Source organism: Asparagus officinalis, chromosome 7 (assembly GCF_001876935.1).
Source record: "Asparagus officinalis chromosome 7, Aspof.V1, whole genome shotgun sequence".
NCBI classification, from domain to species: Eukaryota; Viridiplantae; Streptophyta; class Magnoliopsida; order Asparagales; family Asparagaceae; genus Asparagus; species Asparagus officinalis.
Genome location: NC_033800.1, coordinates 10,977,004 through 10,997,003, shown reverse-complemented (window position 1 = coordinate 10,997,003; position 20,000 = coordinate 10,977,004). Strand labels below are relative to the sequence as shown.

At 41.0% G+C, this 20,000-nt stretch overlaps 1 protein-coding gene across 1 annotated transcript; it reads right to left on the bottom strand.

The window, feature by feature from the left end:
* Positions 2,045–11,574, bottom strand: LOC109846677. The gene is made up of 8 exons (XM_020415924.1): positions 11,389–11,574; positions 11,198–11,284; positions 10,893–11,093; positions 10,638–10,787; positions 9,423–9,476; positions 3,556–3,693; positions 2,994–3,107; positions 2,045–2,080 (listed from the first exon to the last, which is right to left on the bottom strand). The coding sequence occupies exons 1-8, from the start codon at positions 11,572–11,574 to the stop codon at positions 2,045–2,047; spliced, it is 966 nt and encodes a 321-aa protein (XP_020271513.1).

The window sequence follows — 20,000 nt, the reverse complement described above, 5'->3', positions numbered from 1 at the left end:
TAATGTTTATATCTTGTTCATAAGCTTGCAGAGAACCTTGCAGCTCATCAATAGATACTTCGGAAAGATCTTTAGACTCTTGTATTGCCGGAATAATATATTTGAATTTAGAGTCTAAAGTCCTAAGTATCTTCTCCATAATTCTTACATCATTAATTGCTTCTCCATTTCTCTTCATTTGATTTGTTATTGTCTGAACTCTACTAAAATAATCCGATATTGATTCTGTAGCTTTCATCTTCAAATTTTCAAATTCAACTCTTAATGCTTGGAGGCGTACCTTTTTGGCTCTTTCCGCACCTTGATAGGATTTTTGTAAAATCTCCCATGCTTCTTTAGAGGACAGGGCATTGGAAATCTTCTCAAACGCAGATTCATCTACGCCTTGGAATATTAGGAACAAAGCTTTTTTGTCTCTTTTTCTGACCTCCTTCAACTCACTCTTCTGAGTGGCGGTGAGAGTTGCTTCTGCTGCAGGTGACTCCGGTTCAGTGTAGCCATTCTCTACGAGATCCCACAAGTCTTGCGAGCCGAGCAAGACTTTCATCTGGATACTCCAGTTGTCGTAATTGGTCTTCATCAGCTTCGGAATCTGTGGCTGGATCATGTTCGCCATCTCGTACACGAGCACCTTCGATTGGCCCGGCTAGATCGAACTTTGCTCTGATACCACTTTGATGGAATTTGAAGAACACATCTCTCTACACAAAGGAAACTTTTATTGATAGAACACTTGAGAATACAACACTTGTTCTTACAAGAACACCTCACTTCCACACAATTCCTTTATTTTGGTGGACACTCACACAAGGCTACACTACACACTCAAGCTTTCAAGCTTACTTCTTGCTTGCTTGCTTGCTTACCCAAATGAGAGCACAAGACCCCTATTTATAGTTGTTTAAGAGGGCTAGGAAGTGTGTAGAAGAGTTAATCCTAGCCATACATTACTAAGAAGTTTCTAGAAGAATAAATACTAGCCATACACTTGTATCTTCCTAGAAACTTCATGGTAGATATTTTGTAGGATGTTACTAGAAAGAAGTTCTAGAAAGTTGTTCTAGAATAATCTAAGTTGGTGAGGAATTCTAATAACGCTCTCTCTTGAGTATCACAAACTCGCCCGAGCCATTCAACAATTGAAGCAGACTCAAGATTAGAGAACAAAACCATTGGCCAGTAGCCAACAACTTCATCCTCAAGCATCAACCACCATTTCTTTTGGACGTCATCCTGTAAAAAATAAAAGATTGGAATTTTTTTAGGAAGTTAGAAAAGGTAGATTTCACTTAACGCTCCTCAACTTTGTTTGCTCCACTTGACCCATCTGAACTTTGGGGTGTCTCACTTAGCCCCACGAACTATGAAGTTTTGACAACATACCCTCCTAATATCGTTACTTGTTAATGGTGAAATGATGCAAATGCCCTTTCTGGAATATAACCCCTTAAAATGAAAAAGATACACGGTTAATGGGATATTTTTATTCTTTGATGTCACGTGCTTGGCAAGTGACCCATCAAAGTTCACGGTGTTACTTTGGGGGTTAAGTGAGACAGGTTCAGAAGGAAAAACAAAGTTCAGGGGTGTTATGTCTGAAACCCGGTTGAGTGAAATTTACCCTAATAAATGTTTGTTCTTACAGTAGAAAGATATGCATATTTTGCAGTTAATTTCAAACCTTATAAATTGTTGGCTGTATCACGTATTGTTTCCCATTGTATTCTGATGTGGGATAGAGGAAAGCACCAAGGGCAACAGTGCTGCTAACTTGAACGAAGCCAGGGCATCTCAGATTGAAGCATCCCTTGTTACCATCCTTCAGAGCATTTACAAACATAAGAAGATGGGTATAAAAGATTAATCTCGGTGATAGGCAAGTGAAAATGTAAACAATTGAGGTCAAATATGGGGAAAAACATTGTATTTTCGTGAGGAATTAAAGGGCTTCAAAGGATACGGTTGATAACTTACAATTGAAACATCATGCATTTTTATATTCATGGATAAGAATCGTGGAATTCTTTTGATAGAAAGAATAAATCTACATGCATGTAGGTAATCGAGATGGATGAGAAATCTACACGTAGAAAGAAAAATAATATAATTAAACCTGCTAAAAGGAAGAAGTCGGAAAAGGGGACGAGGAAGTTATTCTGGTTCAGAGAGAGACACGTTAAAAGTTTGTTTGCAACTATCAAATTACATGATGATCCAGTTTAATAGGCGATACATCCTAAAATGTGGATAAAACTGATATTTTCAAGTTTTCGACCTAACCTTCTAAAAGTTAAAAATGATGGTGTTAGGGTACACGCCAACAAGAACGCCTCAATCGGAGACGCAAAACACACCCAAACGATCTTGGAATCACAGAATAAAACCAATAAACACGAATTCAATCACAGTACTCATAGATATATATAACGTGGTTCACTCTTACGGACCAATTCCACGATGCAACGACGACGCCAAATTTCTTTATATTCCTTTCAAGGTTATAAAGGAAAAAGATAAAAGAGAACACCCTCTTTTAATCAAGATACTCTCCAAGAATTCTCACAAACTCTCTCTCAAGATCTCTCAATGATATTACTTATATTTGTATCTTTCTCTTTCTCTCTCTGCTAGTGAGATGCTTTACAAATCAAATTTAGGGGGGTATTTATAAGTTTTCTCATGGGGGTAGGTGAACACTATTTAGGGTAGGTGAACACTTCTTGCTTGCTTGCTTGCTTGCCCAAATGAGAGCACAAGACCCCTATTTATAGTTGTTTAAGAGGGCTAGGAAGTGTGTAGAAGAGTTAATCCTAGCCATACATTACTAAGAAGTTTCTAGAAGAATAAATACTAGCCATACACTTGTATCTTCCTAGAAACTTCATGGTAGATATTTTGTAGGATGTTACTAGAAAGAAGTTCTAGAAAGTTGTTCTAGAATAATCTAAGTTGGTGAGGAATTCTAATAACGCTCTCTCTTGAGTATCACAAACTCGCCCGAGCCATTCAACAATTGAAGCAGACTCAAGATTAGAGAACAAAACCATTGGCCAGTAGCCAACAACTTCATCCTCAAGCATCAACCACCATTTCTTTTGGACGTCATCCTGTAAAAAATAAAAGATTGGAATTTTTTTAGGAAGTTAGAAAAGGTAGATTTCACTTAACGCTCCTCAACTTTGTTTGCTCCACTTGACCCATCTGAACTTTGGGGTGTCTCACTTAGCCCCACGAACTATGAAGTTTTGACAACATACCCTCCTAATATCGTTACTTGTTAATGGTGAAATGATGCAAATGCCCTTTCTGGAATATAACCCCTTAAAATGAAAAAGATACACGGTTAATGGGATATTTTTATTCTTTGATGTCACGTGCTTGGCAAGTGACCCATCAAAGTTCACGGTGTTACTTTGGGGGTTAAGTGAGACAGGTTCAGAAGGAAAAACAAAGTTCAGGGGTGTTATGTCTGAAACCCGGTTGAGTGAAATTTACCCTAATAAATGTTTGTTCTTACAGTAGAAAGATATGCATATTTTGCAGTTAATTTCAAACCTTATAAATTGTTGGCTGTATCACGTATTGTTTCCCATTGTATTCTGATGTGGGATAGAGGAAAGCACCAAGGGCAACAGTGCTGCTAACTTGAACGAAGCCAGGGCATCTCAGATTGAAGCATCCCTTGTTACCATCCTTCAGAGCATTTACAAACATAAGAAGATGGGTATAAAAGATTAATCTCGGTGATAGGCAAGTGAAAATGTAAACAATTGAGGTCAAATATGGGGAAAAACATTGTATTTTCGTGAGGAATTAAAGGGCTTCAAAGGATACGGTTGATAACTTACAATTGAAACATCATGCATTTTTATATTCATGGATAAGAATCGTGGAATTCTTTTGATAGAAAGAATAAATCTACATGCATGTAGGTAATCGAGATGGATGAGAAATCTACACGTAGAAAGAAAAATAATATAATTAAACCTGCTAAAAGGAAGAAGTCGGAAAAGGGGACGAGGAAGTTATTCTGGTTCAGAGAGAGACACGTTAAAAGTTTGTTTGCAACTATCAAATTACATGATGATCCAGTTTAATAGGCGATACATCCTAAAATGTGGATAAAACTGATATTTTCAAGTTTTCGACCTAACCTTCTAAAAGTTAAAAATGATGGTGTTAGGGTACACGCCAACAAGAACGCCTCAATCGGAGACGCAAAACACACCCAAACGATCTTGGAATCACAGAATAAAACCAATAAACACGAATTCAATCACAGTACTCATAGATATATATAACGTGGTTCACTCTTACGGACCAATTCCACGATGCAACGACGACGCCAAATTTCTTTATATTCCTTTCAAGGTTATAAAGGAAAAAGATAAAAGAGAACACCCTCTTTTAATCAAGATACTCTCCAAGAATTCTCACAAACTCTCTCTCAAGATCTCTCAATGATATTACTTATATTTGTATCTTTCTCTTTCTCTCTCTGCTAGTGAGATGCTTTACAAATCAAATTTAGGGGGGTATTTATAAGTTTTCTCATGGGGGTACACTGCCGACTCTTTGATGAGAAGGCTATCCACTCTCTCAACAATCTCCCACTTGGAGAGTCTTCTCAACGAACTCTGTTTCTTGGTTACACCATCCGGATGTCTTGTATCTTTGGTGTCTTGTACGGCCCTCAACTTTCGAACACTGCCGACTCTTTGATGAGAAGGCTATCCACTCTCTCAACAATCTCCCACTTGGAGAGTCTTCTCAACGAACTCTGTTTCTTGGTTACACCATCCGGATGTCTTGTATCTTTGGTGTCTTGTACGGCCCTCAACTTTCTCCACTGAGGCCATATGAGGCTGCACACGGTCTCACCTTCTCGAGCGGAACTGGTTTGGTCAGCATATCGACTGGATTGTACCTCATATCAATCTTTACAAGCTTGAACTCGTTTATGCTTTGCCATCTCCGTATGGCATGATGTTTCACATCAACATGCTTGGTCTGAGCATGGAATGCGTCGTTCTCCGACAAGTGAATGACACTCTGACTGTCGCAGTGAATGAAGTATTTTTTAAAGCTTACCCCAAACTCGAGAAGAAAAGCTTTCAACCATAGCAACTTCTTTGCTGTCTCTACTACAGACACGTACTCGGCTTCAGTTATCGACATAGTCATAATATCCTGTAACTTGGATCTCCAACTTATCTCTCCACCACCCAAGATGAAGATGTAGCCGTTCGTGCTCCTTCTTGAGTCTATGTCCCCGGCGTAGTCTGCATCATAAAAGCCCTCTAACTGTAAACATGCCCCGCCATACTCAAGATAACGGTTAGATGGGCATCTCAAGTAGCATAGAAGCCACTTGATTGCACCCCAGTGGTGCTTCTCTGGATTGCTCATGAAGCGGCTCACAACTCCGATTCCTTGTGTAATATCTGGTCTCGTGCACACCATCGCATACATCAAACTCTCAACGGTAGATGCGTATGGTATATTGGCCATGAACTCATGCTCTTCAGCAGTCTCTGGTGTTTGGATCTTTGATAGCTTGAAATGGCTCGCAAACGGCGAGCCCACCAGTTTAACTTTTTCCATACCAAACTTTTTTAAGAATCTTCTCAATATAGGCCTTCTGAGACAACCTTAGCCTACATGCTGATCTATCTCTGATGATCCTCATCCCAAGAATTTGTTTTGCTGGATCCAGATCCTTCATCTCGAAGCACTCAGAGAGACGTCCCCTGAGTTCCTCAATGTGGGCCAAGTCGGGTACTGCAATCAACATGTCATTAACATAAATTAAGAGTATCACATAGGATTCGTCATACCTCTTGATGAAGTAGTAATAGTCTGTGTTGCATTTGAGAAAACTGTTCTTCTCCATAAAGTTCTTGAACTTCATGTACCGGTATCGTGGAGCTTGCTTCAAGCCATACAAGCTCTTGCGCATGCGACAATCAAGGCCATCCCTGCCTCATTCCGTAAAGCCTACTGGTTGATGCATGTAGATCTCTTCCTCCAAATCTTCATGAAGGAATGTAGTCTTCACATCCATCTGCTCTAGATAGAAATCTCGAACTGCTACAATGCTCAGCATAATCCGGATTGTGGTCAACTTGACGACGGGAGCGAAAACATCAGAATAGTCTATCCCTGCTTTCTGCTCATAGCCCTTCACTACAAGCCTCAGTTTGTAACGTCTCCGTCCATCGGCTTCATCCTTGACCCGATAAATCCACTGATTGTGAAGAGCCTTTCTCCCTCTTGGAAGCTTTATGAGCTCCCAAGTCCCATTCTTCATCAAGGATTTTATTTCTTCCTCCATGGCAGACTCCCACTCACCCCGAGCTTTACCGGTCTGCTGTACCTCCTCATAGCTCTCTGGCTCACCATTGTCAGTCAAGAGAAGAAAATTCATGGTGAAAATATACCTCTCTGGTACCCTCGGATTTCTTGGAGCTTTGCGAACTACGATCGCAGCTCTGCTAGATCCTACTGTTGTGCATCTGACACGTTCTCTTGGTCTCCATCTTCTATGCTGACCGGTACCTCACTGTTGTCCTTACTGCTAGCAATATCTAGGAAAATAGGGGGAAATAGCTGACTCCCACTCACCTCTTTGGTCTTGTACACCGGATCCTCATGGAACATGACGTCACGACTGCGCACCACCTTGCGTGCATCGTGATCCCAGAAATGGTACCTATACTCATCTTCTTCATAGCCGATGAAAGAGAACTTTTTTGACTTTGGATCAAACTTTGACCGGTCTGTAAGATTGGTCATGACATAGGCGTCACAACCAAATACTCGTAAGTATTCTAGCTTCAGATTCCTTCTGGTCCAAGCTTCTTCAAATGTACCATAACTGAGAGTCACGGATGGCCCACGGTTAATCAAGTATGTAGCAATATTCACAGCATCGGCTCAAAAAACTCTTGGGCAATCCAGAGTGGATCCTCATACTCCTGGCGCGCTCTAAGATAGTGCGATTCATACGCTCCGTCACTCTGTTGTGCTGAGTTGTGCCTGTAATGGTCTTCAGTCTCCTAATCTCATGGGACGAGCAGAAGTTTTTGAACTCCTTACTGCAATACTCACCTCCATTATCAGACTTTAGACACTTCAGTTTATTGCATGTTTTATTCTCCACATAGGCTAGCCACTTCTTGAAGATGATGAAAACATTTGACATATGCTTCAAGAAGAACACCCACGGTTTTCTAGTAGCATCATCAATGAAAGAGACAAAGTAAAGAGAGTTACCAATAGATGGGACTTGCGCAGGTCCCCACACGTCGGTATACACCAACTCTAATTTCTGTAGTTTTGGAACTGGCCTGGTCATGTTGAAGCTCACCTTCTTCTGTTTGCCTAGGATGCAGTCCTCACAAAAAGTCAGATCGATCTTGCTCAGACTTAGAAATCTCTCTCCTACGGCCATAATCTGCATCCCCTTCTTGTTCATGTGGCCAAGTCACTGATGTCAAGTCATGCAGTCGGCAGATGATGATGATGCTTGTCCTACGACAAGCAAGTGGTCGATCTTCCCATTGGCGATGTAGAGAGACCCCTCACGTTTGCCGTGTGCTACCACAAGGGTACCCTAGGACACCTTCTAGCTTTCCTACTCAAATGATACTCTATAACCGAAGTCAATCAGTTACCCGACTGATATAAGATTCTGCTTAAGATCCAGTACATGTCGAACATCGTTTAACATCAAGATGGTCCCGCCCTCCATCTTGAGGGTACAATTTCCCTTCCTGGAGATATGTAAGGTTGATCATCACCAAGATAGATTATCCCCAAGTCCTTCTTCACGAACGTTGAAAGCAGCTTTTGTTGTGAGATTGCATGGAAAGATGCGTTAGAGTCGATGAACCACGCATCGATCTTGTCTTCAAGGGATAGGAGAAGCATATCTAAATTTGTCTCGTGCATAAGATTAGCTGCACCATCAGCTTGATCATCCCCTGCTGATGCTAGAATAGAAGCTTTGCAGTCCCGTGCAAAGTGACCATTCTTTCCATATCTAAAGCACTTTCCTTCACCATAACCATTCGGGTTCGGCCCTTTAGACTTTCCCCTAGATTTTGATCGGCCTCGTTATCCCCTACCCTTCTTCTGCATATGCCCTCGTGCCTTGACATGCAGAGCACTCTCACTGCTAGAGGCCTCAGCTCCTGAGGCTTTACGGCGAGATTCTTCATCCAAAATTACCTCAATCACCCTATCGAGTTTCATCTTGTCATTATCATTGGCATTGCTCACTGCCATCACCATATTATCCCATGAATCCGGTAGACAAGAAAGTAGCAGAAGAGCTTAGATCTCATTGTCGAACTTGAGATCCACAGTAGCAATCTGTTGCATCACAACCTGAAATTCGTTCAAGAAGTTCGTTACGCGAGCTCCTTGCTGTATCTTTAGATTGAATAGCTTCTTCATCAGGTACACCTTATTTGAGACAAACGGCTTCTCATACAGCGCCTCTAAGGCATCCATCAACTCCTTGGTGTTGGTCGCATGCGAGACGTTGTAAGTCACATGATGGTGAATGTTGAGCCTTATGGTGACAAATGCTTTACGATCGAGCACCTTCCACTTATCGCCGTCCATCTTCTCAAGTTTCCTCGTCTCTCTTTGGAGGTGTAGGAAGATATCCTTCTGGTACAAATAGTCTTATATCTGTATCCCCTAATGCCTAAAATTTTGGCCGCCGAACTTCTCAATCTGAAGCATGTTGTCTTCAACTGTAGATCTCATGGCGAAAGATTCCGTCTTTCCCGAAACGTATTCTCTGATATCGCTTGATAGGGTACACGCCAACAAGAACGTCTCAAACGGAGACGTAAAACACACCCAAATGATCTTGGAATCACAGAATAAAACCAGCAAACATGAATTTAATCATAATACTCACAGATATAACATGGTTCACTCTTACGGAGCTACTCCACGATGCAACGATGACGTCCAATTCTTTTATATTCTTTTTGAGGTTACAAAGGAAAAAGATAAAATAGAACACCCTTTCTTGATCAAGATACTCTCCAAGAATTCTCACAAACTCTCTCTTAAGATCTCTCAATGATATTACTTATATTTGTATCTTTCTCTTTCTCTCTGCTACTAAGATGCTTTACAAATCAAACTTAGGGGGTGGTATTTATAAGTTTTCTCATGGGGGTAGGTGAACACTATAGCATGAGGGTAGGTGAACACTGCTGACTCTTTGATGAGAAGGCTATCCACTCTCTCAACAGATGGTTGTTTAATCTAAGAACAAAAGAGGTCATTTAGTCATAGAAAATTAGAAAACAAATTTGTCTTCCTCAATGCAGCCTTAACATAATTCCTAAGAAACAGAAGCAACTTCTAACAAAGTAAAGAGCAGAAGAGAGTGTTACCCTCCAGTTGGCAATAAACCTCGTTTTGCTATCCCCAAACAAGATAGGGCTCGCCTGAAAAAGATTAAAATGCTAATGGCAATAAGTTTATGCAAACAAATAGACTTACGGCTATCAAAGAGGATACTCCTACCAGAGGGAAATTTCTAAACAAATCTACATTTTTACTTTATTTGTTAGGTTTTTTTCCTTTTTCCTCTTGGAAACCACCTTAAAAATCGGATCATTATATAGAAACCACCTTTCATTTCATTTTCAGTTTATATGTAAACCATATTTAAAGTGAGTTTTAGTTCCCATCAACCACCTCGTGGCCAAATTTTCACTAAAAAACCAAATATAACCTTTTTAAAATGCACATTTAAGGCATGTGGCCTATATACTAACTAGACCTAAACATTAGCAAAGTGAGTCATGCGTCTTGAGTGTGTGTTTTCTAAGGATATTTTTGGATTTTCGATGAAAATTTTGACTAGGATGTGGTTGATTGGAACCAAAACCTACTTTAAAGGTGGTTTACATATATATTGAAAACGAAATGTGATTTATGTATAATAACCGCATTTTTAAGGTGGTTTTCAGAGGAGAAAAAACTTGACACTATTTGTTATTCCTTCTTTTTGGAGGGTATTAAATGTTATAAAGGCTCTCATTTTCATAATTGACATAGTTTATTCCTTGGCGATCTTACACATCAGTCTAAATATCCTTGTAGCAATCATGCGTTAAGACGTACGTAAGTTGGTGTTAGTACTTGTAGTAACATCTAATATATTTTAGAACTACAATTTATATCACTTCATGTAGATTTATATTCTTCAGAATACCATATAGGCCTATCATTAATCCAAAGATTCACAATTTTTTAGTAATATCCAAACATTTATATTGCGCCCTTGAGGCTTAGCTCAGATTGTAGAGAGTTGGGTGGTTGATTATGGGAAGGCACCTGTGCAATTACTCAAAAAAAGATGGTACCTAGTTAGTTTTAGTGAACAATCTTTGACCAATGACATATTAAAAGACAAAAACACCAGTCCAAGCTAAGCGTCTTTTCTTCAAATATATATATAATGCACAAGAAAAACTTGAGCACGTGTTTGCATTGAAATAATAAGGCATTAAGATATTAACAGAACATAAAACAAAACACCGAGTAGCATCAAGGTTTAATTCCTATATATAACGCAACTAAGCGGGTATCAAGGTTCTTACTCCCCATCCAGATTCTACGAAACTTTGTTGACTGACAGCAGCAATTGAGCTCAAGCTCCATTCTTTGGTCATGACAAGCAAACTCCAGACGTTGATAATTCCAGTAACCCCATAATAAGGCGCCTCTGCTCTAGCGCGTGCCCCTGCAACCTAAAGACGTAAGAAAGGCACAAAATCAATTCGGTAAGAAAATAACTCACATAAACATGAAGGGCTAAGTGCTTCCAAATCCAAGTAAACAAACATTCAACTCACTTCAACTCTGCAGTTTGTCGGCTCGACGTCGTGAATACTACAGCTCCCAGAGGAGTTCGCTCTGAGAAGACCATCTTTTGTTGCTCTTAGAATGGGGATTGTTCCCTTGGGGCAGCTTCCGCTCTTTAGCCAACTTTGTTCAGCAATTGCATATGAGGAAGAATTACCTCTTTTCATGTCAGGTATAAAACTTGGCCTCAGCTGAGAACCAAATAGAGTAGAAAACGATAAAAATTCACCATATTTTGCTTAGAAGGGCAAAGAAAAATGAATAAGAAATTCAAATAGAGAATTCAGATAGCAACCTCAATGGAATGGTTTTTCAGCAAAGGATGGTCGAATGCAGGTTGCTTGTAGATATCTACGCAGTCAATTATCTCGCCGTTAGCACCCTGCAAAATCTCATAAAATGGAAATCATCAACATCTATACTAGACATCCAATATTTCTAATATCGATCAAGTTTCCTAAAGAAATGCAAGGATTTAGAGAGAACCTGAACGGTCTTGATTGCTGTATTGTTTTGTTTGCTAAGCTCTCCTATTTCCACCTGAGTCGGAAATTCCATTCTTGCCGTTATCAGTCTAGCACCGCTCATCAACAGCATCAACACTATAAATCCGAAGCGTCCCTCTTTGCCTCCAAAAGGGTAAAGGTTCTTGACAGAGGTTGATCTTTCCATATTGGTGACAAATTCTTAAAACCCGAACCTGCTAGAATGGAGACAGCAAATTAGACGAATCGGAGGTACAACTAAAATTTTCACTCTTTTGGGGGACTAAGTTGAGGGAAAAATCGACCTAAAAGATCTATTATGTAGATGATGAAAATGCTAAGTAAGCAGGAGATTATGATGCTACTTCTTAGGTTAATAATCCAAGCAGTTGAGAACCTGTTGCGAGGAAAAGGAGAGAGATTTGGCATTTTTGTAAAGTAAAGATTAAGGAAGTTAATGCAGAGATTTGATATTTTATCCAAAGTGCATAAAATAATGTGGCCAGTAGAACTACGAATGGGCTATAAAATGGATACGGTCGAGAGAAATATAGTACTACATCAGCTGAGAATTAATGCTCATTAACTCAGGCTAATGTCAAGCAACTGTAATCCTCTATCAGGATATATAGAACTAGGCTACTCCATCTTCTTCCAAGATTAGCTTAAATGCATAGAATTTCTCAGAATCAGTAGAAGTTTTAGACTTTCAGCATTTAATTTTGATTATTTCATGTTTCACCTTTAACAGTTAAAATCAAGGGAGTCTAGGATATTCACAATAAATATCAAGTGCAATGAGCGAAATTCTAGAGCTGTTATGACGATTATGTATTTTGGCCAAAAGTAGCAACAAAAAATAGTCATAATTCATCGACAAAATATGTTATTTGGATCAAGCAAGTTTGACCCCTGCTGCTCGTCTCCAGAAGGAATTAACAGAGAACTCCCAGGACAAGCTTACTTCATAACTCCAAGAGGAAGTCTGAAAAGTTTTAGCATATAACATTTCTTATTACATGTTGCATAACCACACAATCAAACCCAGCATATAAGTAGCTTTTAAATTTTCATTAACTAAAGGTAAGATCTGAACTTTATTCCCTTGAACAGATTTAGCTGATGGACTTCATGCAAAATATGGACCCAGACATTTATTCAGACCCTACTGATAATATACAGAATCAAAATTGATTTGGGTTTAACAAGAACAAGGACAACCAAATTTTTTGTGGGTTTAGGATACTCATATTAATTGAAGGATACTCATACTGAACCTTGGTGCATGAGGTAGTTTAATTAATTATCGTGGAGAGCTGGTGGTGTAGTTAATGCGTGGAGCAGTGAACTAGACAAATAAGCTGCTGACCAAATTCTTGACTTAAAATTAAGGATATTAGGCTACAGAAAAGAAGAAATACAAGCAAATGTGGAAATGTATGACAAGATATGTATGATGTTTGTATCTTCAACATATCGAATGAAGGCCCGCCGCAAAGATACTAAAATTTTACTAAACAAACATCTTAACTTCAGCATTTTATAATACTATACTCCAAGGCATCAAAACCATAGTTTGGCTAACAACTGGAGTATTAGATCATAGATCAAAATGACAATGATGAAGAGCATACCCACAGCCTAATTGAACAGTTGAGACCATACAATTAATAGGTCAGTCCTGCTTCAAATTTGCAGAGCCCACATGACAGATGGTAAAGTGATGCAATACCAGGTTACAGTGGGTTGCTAGTGTTGAGTTGAGAGGAGTGGTGGATGTCAAGGAATATTTTGTTATTATTTCTTTAGTGGTACAAACACACTATATTCTCAAATACAAATACTCTCTCTCTGCTACTGGGATGGATCTAACACAAATACTTGGGGGTTATTTATAACATTGGTTTAGGGGTAGGTAAACACTATTAAGGGGTTGTTGATTACTGTTGCATTTGTTCGTTTGTCCTGATTGGCTTCATTACGATCTCCTCCTAAAGAACTTTCTCTCGAAGAAAGTGATGATGTACTTCGATGTGTTTCGTCCTAGCATGAAAAACTGGATTATCTGTCAATCGTATTGTAGACTGATTATCGCAATGTAAAGCTACTGAATAGTCTGTGGACTGATGTAGGTCTCTCATTAACTAAAAAAGCTATGTGCTTTCCTGAGCTTCCATCGCTATTGATCTGTAACTAAAAAAGCTATGTGATTTCCTGAGCTGTCATCGCTGTTGATATGTACTCCGTCTTTGTAGTTAACAGTAAACTGCATTTTGCTGCACCAAGATATAGCCGCTGAATCGAGACTTAAACACGTATCCGGTAGTAGATCTTCAAGTGTCATGATCTATAGCATAGTCAGCATCACAATAGCCATAGATTTCACATTCTTCTCCTTTCTTATACATGAGACCATGGTTAATTGCACCCTTTATGTACCTTAGGATCCTTCAGATTGCTTCTAAGAGAGGCTTCTTTAGCTTCTGCATGTATTGGCTCATCATACCAACCGCAAATAAAATATCTGATCTTGTCATCGTTAGATGAATCAAGCTTCTAACTAGTTGTCGATACATAGTTGGATCTTCCAAATCTTTTCCTCATGTGCACACATTCTCATATTTGTCTCCATCGGTGTTGAGATTGACTTACAATTGTACATCCTGTACTTGAGCAGCATGTCCTTCGCATATTTTTCTTGGCAAATGAGTAGTACATCCTTCCTTTAGTTGACCTCCAATCCGAGGAAATGCTTGAGCTCCCCAAGCTCCTTCATCTGAAACCTGACCGAGAGATTTGTCCTTATTCTTTGGATTTCCGCTTTATCGTCTCTGTTTGCGGTGAAAGTTAATTTCATCATTGCTATCGAATCTATTACAACTTTAGTCGTTACAATAAACTCGAATGAAATAAAAAGTTGATCTTTTTATAAGATCTCCTTACACAATGAAAAGAAAAAGTTTACAACTTTATCAAACAAACGCAGAGATCGTTTATCGGTCTTCTGCTTGCGTGGGATCTTTGCCTGTACCGGGGTTTATCCGTGGACCACCGTCGATCAGATCTGATTGCTGAAGAATTGGGCAGAGCTTCGTCTATCCGCGAAGGGATTGAGAAACCGTAGCTCTTATCTCGGCGAAGCGAGATAATCACTCTTCTTAAGATTACCGCAACGGGATAATCCTAAGGAACGAATCGGGCTGCAGATCTAACTCCTCCTCCTCTCTGAAATCTGTGCACTTTAAGTCTTCAATCCGGCAGGGCTTCGTCGAGGCACGAGAATTCCAGATCTGAAAAAAGTGAGGACCCGGGGCTGTATTTATAGGCTCCAGGAGGTTTCGGGCGGTTAAAACCGCATAACGGGACTTTTCTGCGTTGGAGACACCCCAGGGTGTCTCAAACTAGGCCGAGACACCCTAGGGTGTCTCAAACTGGGCCGAGACACCCTAGGGTGTTTCAAACTAGGCCGAGACACCCAAGGGTGTCTCGGTCATAGCCGAGACACCTCGGGTGCCCCAGTTCAGCCTGAGACGCTCCGCTATGCCTGTTTGATTGTTTCCACCGTAAATTCTTTGTCCGAACTCGGATTTGAGTGATTCCAAGTGCGTTGGGAAGCTGACGAAGAATTCTATAAGCTCCAATGATTATATCATCAATTGAACAAATGAGACATGAAGGGTATTTCACCGTTTGTGAACGATACGAGGTCCCCGATCAGTTCGTATCTTCATCATTCCGAAGTTCCGTTGTTTCACGTAGTTCGTCGGTTTACTTCAAGCGTTCACCGACATCAATCAAGCTTCTATGAACCAGATGGTGACGTTCATCGTCATTTCTTAACACTGAGCTGTTCGTGGAGACCTATAGGCAATTTTCGACGCCTACAGATACCCCCTCCAAAGCATTCCAGACTCGTTTCTTTTGTAGAAGAGGCTAGAATACTTTGGATATGATTGGTCCAGCCTTCAATCGGCATAAAGGACCTATAGTTAGCTTCGATTCTTGACTCCTTCGATTTTCAGTCTACTCGATGGTTTGATGAATAGCTGAAATCCTTCCGGCGCTGCGTTTATCGTCTGGCCGTCGTCGAAGTCTCAAATCTAAAACTGATGAGTTGAGTTTGGCTCGTGTCGTCGAATTGACTTTGAACTGACTACCTCCTTCATGATATATTGATTCGCGTTGACTTTTTGATCGCAACGCGTTGACTGGCGTTGACCTAGGGTTACGCGTTGACCGGCATTGATCCTAGGGTTTCGAACGTCGTATGTTGACTTTTTTTTGTCGTAACGCGTTGATTGGCGTTGGCCTAGGGTTACGCGTTGACCGGCGTTGACCTAGGGTTACGGATTGCTCGGTGTTAACTTTGGGTTTCAGACCGCCCGACGTTGACACAGTTTATACTCGTACGTTTACTGGAGTACACACAGTTTATGCTCTTAAGGTATTGGAGCACGGCGGTCCTAAGTGTCGGAGCTGCAGGACCCACTGTTAAAGCTGATTCATCTGCATGTATAGATCTTATCCTGAAGTTGTTGGATGCTCAAGTCACGAGACCAACTAGTGGAGCTGGTGCGTCAATGACTCGCATTTATAGAATTTTTGGCAAATTCTCAGCCATCAACGGGTTTGATGAGCCTTTACCGACTACCGTTTGAGTCGGGCTAGCATGCGGATTGTTTAAGTCCGTTCCACATGTGACGTTAAGCTAAAAGAGTTAACATTTTTAGTGCTACGATATTGAATACGTAGACTTCGTCTTTCTCCTGTGAAAAGACTAAACAACGACGTGTATCAGACGTTGACTTAGGATTTTTGGCAAATCATCAGCCATCAACGGATTTAATATGTCTTTACCGACTACCGTTTGAGTCGGGCTTACATGCGGATTGTTTTAAGCCCGTTCCGCATGTGACGTTGTGCTAAAGGAATGAACTCCCTTAGACTTGATGCTACGACTTTGAATACGTAGACTTTGTCTTTGTCACGGGAATAGACTATCCGACAACGCATGTTAGGCGCTGACTTATCCTTACTTAGGATTCAGGATAAAAGTCCCCAGAATCGGATTCTGATGTCTTCTCCAATCGGTAAAAGACTAAACCGGCAACGCGTATTAGGCGTTGGCTTATCCCTGCTTAGGCTTCGGGATAAAATTCCCCATACGTGTGAAGCACGGATTTTGGCATTATTAATAACAACCTGACACAATATTGAATATGTGGGCTTTTGTCCTTTTTACGGTTAAGAACTAACCGATAACGCGTATTAGGCGTTGACTTATCCCTTCTTAGGATTCGGGATGAAATTCCCCATACATAAAAGGCATGGATTTTTGTTGCTACGATGCTGAATACGTAGACTCGGTCGTTTTTACAGGAACGAACCACCCAGCAACGCGGGTTAAGCGCTGACTTATCCCTACTTAGGCTTCGGAATAAAATACCCCAGACTAGATTCTGGCGTCTTTTTCAATCGGTGAAAGACTAAACCAGCAACGTGTATTAGACGTAGGCTTATCTCTATTTAGGAGTCGAGATAAAGTTCCCCGTGCATAGGATGTACGGATTTGAAGTTGAGAATTGTGTCTGAACCCAAAATAGAAGAGGAAGAATTTTATATTCTATCTCCCGGCACCGAAGAGGAAGAATTTTATATTCTACCTTCAGTTGGAAAGGAAACTCGAAGTGGGATCTCCACCCCCAGAATCCGGAAAGATGAAACTAGGAGTGGGATCTCCACTCCGAGAATCGAAAAGATTCAAGTAACCTTTTATAGGATTGGTCATTCGATCCAAAAAGAGTCCCTCATTTATTGAGGAGAAAGCCCAATTTCGACCCTAACTTTTATAGGTTTGGTGGAAAAAGGAAGAGATGGAAGTCTTTCGTTTATCGAAAAGGATAACTCAATCTTAGTCCTAACTATTTGCAGGTTTGACTAAGTAAAGTTGGAGACAATCCTAACTTTTATAGGTTTGATTGCTCAATTTGAAAGTGAACCTCTCGTTCATGGAAGGAATCGAGAGGGGAATCTGGCTTTGGCCCTAACTTTTATAGGTTTGACCAAGGAAGCAGTGGAAGTGGGGGTTTTGAGGCGATCTTACCTTTTATAGGCTTGATCGTTCAATTTGAAAGTGGACCTCTCGTTCATGGAAGGAATCGAGAGGGGACTTTGATTGTGGCCCTAACTATAGGAAGGTTTGACCAAGTAGACAGTGAGAGGGGGAGTACAAATCACAACGGGATGGTTGACTCATACAAATCACAGTGAGGGTTTAGTGTTTATTACTTTGTTCATAATGATCGAGTTATCCCTAAGAAAATTACATATAGTATTCTTCCGGGAACTTCTCATTACATGAATCATCCACCCCCAGCTTCCTTCTTGGACCTGGGTTTGACTTTGTACTCCGTTACATGACCGGGTTATCCTTAAGAATATTAGCGTAACATTCTCCAGGAACTTCCCATCAATGGTAGGAAACAGTTTAGACTCATATACCTATTGGAGTATCGGAAGGAGCAGTTTATACTCTTATACTTGTTGGAGTCCTGAGAAGCAGTTTATACTCGTATACTCTTCGGAGTGTTGCCGTTCTTAATTAGCTTACCCTAGCGTTATGACGCCGGCTTCAACCAAGGTTTGGATGCTATTCTTTAAAGTAAAGCACGCCTTGGTGGGATGAAGGATCCTCCTGTGGTACGCGCAGTACTTCGGATCCGTAGTATTGTCAGCTTCCTCCTGATTCGTGATGGGTTGCAGCTTGATCTTGTTGTTTTCAAGAAGGGTTTCGAAGATGGCTGGAACGTCTTCGTCTTTGAATGAGTACTCTTTTTGGAGCCTTGGATCCGAATTCTTCTGTTGTTGAGACGTTTGATTAATGTCAACAACTGTTGTAGATGCCTTCCCTTCATCATGGGACACGAGACTCGAATTCAGAGGGTTAACCATCGGTTGGTTTCTTTCGACCTTCCTCCTTCTGAGGAAGCGTTCGGCCTGTTCTCCGTGTACCTTCAACTCTCTCCAGGTATTGAGCGGCTCTACTCCCATAACGTCCAAGATGTTAATGGACAAGTTATTATGACAGGTCTGCAAGACGAACTCCTCCGTGACGGGATCCTTGCAGTTTATTGCCAGATTACGGAAGCGTTTGATGAAGGCATCCACCGACTCTCCGTCTTTTTGTTTCTCATCGAAGAGTGTCATGATCGACACTTCGGCGTCATCATCGAAGAAATGAGCGAGGAACATGCTTTTCAGGTCCTCCCAGCTGTTGATGCTTCCGGGCTTGAGGCGGCGGTACCAATCGAAGGCGGGCCCGTGAAGGGTGCCAACAAATGACCGGACCATCAGAGGCTTGTTGCCAGAGATCACTCCCAAATGGGACTTGAAATAGATCAGGTGTTGAGTGGGGGAACCCTTCCCGTCGAACGGCGTGAAGTTGATCAGGTTAAACTTCGCCGGATACAGAATCGATTCCCATTCTTTCGGGTAAGGACACGGAATGCCGGTCTTCTTTACCTTTTGAGCAGACATTAAAGCATTAATTTTGCTCTCAAGATCCTTCATCTTTTCGTCTTCATCTATATCCTGTTTTGAACAATTTTTGAGAGGAATAATGCGGCCACCCCCAGTGTTATCGTCATTGGTGGGTCCACCCCCAGCGTTGTTATTTTTAGTGGGGCCACCCCCAGCATCGTGTTCATCCACATCTGAATCGCTACCTGCTTGGTTAGCAGTGCTGCGACGGCTGGACTCACCTAGCTGATTTGACAAAATTTGGATTTGTTGGTCGTGCATTTGTCTCATCTCCTGCATAGCCATTTCCATTTCGATTTTGAATGCTTCTTTCTGCTTGGCTAGAGCATCCTCAATGATTTTGGCTATTTGCTCGGTGTTGACCATGAACACTTCCCGAGCTTGTCCTATGCTAGACGTTGTATCGTCAGAGGCGATTGCGGAATAAGAATCCGAGAGTTCGTCATCGGAATGTATTCCTTCATGGACACCCTGGTAATCATTATGTCCAACGGTTTCTAGCTGAAGCTGAGATATTTGTTGGGTTATTCCCGAACTGACTCTTCTTCCTGGAGAGAAATTAGGGTTGGAACCACTTGAAACAATCGGAGATTTTCCCTTATTGACCATGTTGATGGTAACTTCTGGGAATTCATCATCTCGAGAAACCAATCCTCTTCGGTGGAAATGCCTTGATTTGGGCTTCGTCGTTCCATCGAAGATTCTCTCGAATATCGAGACCCTCTGCAGAGCGGTCTTGGGGCAGCTACACATTGATAATACTGCCCTGATAATTTTGATACATGGACAGTGAGAGTCCGCTTCCCGGGTACTTCTCTTTCGATATTTATTCGTACCCCCAGCCCGATAGTACAACTCATCGACGTTGCAGTCGGAGTAACCTATCTGCTGCTTACATAGATTCTCAGGTATAACGCGTTCATCTGTCTAACGTGTTTTTCTCTGAGTAAACATTGCCTTGTTGGCATCTACAGGAGTCACACTTTTGGAATCACACCCTTGTGAGGGTGAAACCTTAACGGGCTCCTGGTTTTCTGCACGTACCTCCAAGCGGGCTGTTGTAGAAATTGATTT

Coding starts and splice junctions, on each gene's coding strand:
- LOC109846677 (XM_020415924.1), bottom strand. CDS start 11,574: ATGGAAAGATCAACCTCTGTCAAGAACCTTTACCCTTTTGGAGGCAAA. Junction 11,094..11,197: donor TGAAAAACCATTCCATTGAG/GTTGCTATCTGA, acceptor TTTGGTTCTCAG/CTGAGGCCAAGTTTTATACC. Junction 10,788..10,892: donor CGACAAACTGCAGAGTTGAA/GTGAGTTGAATG, acceptor TTACGTCTTTAG/GTTGCAGGGGCACGCGCTAG.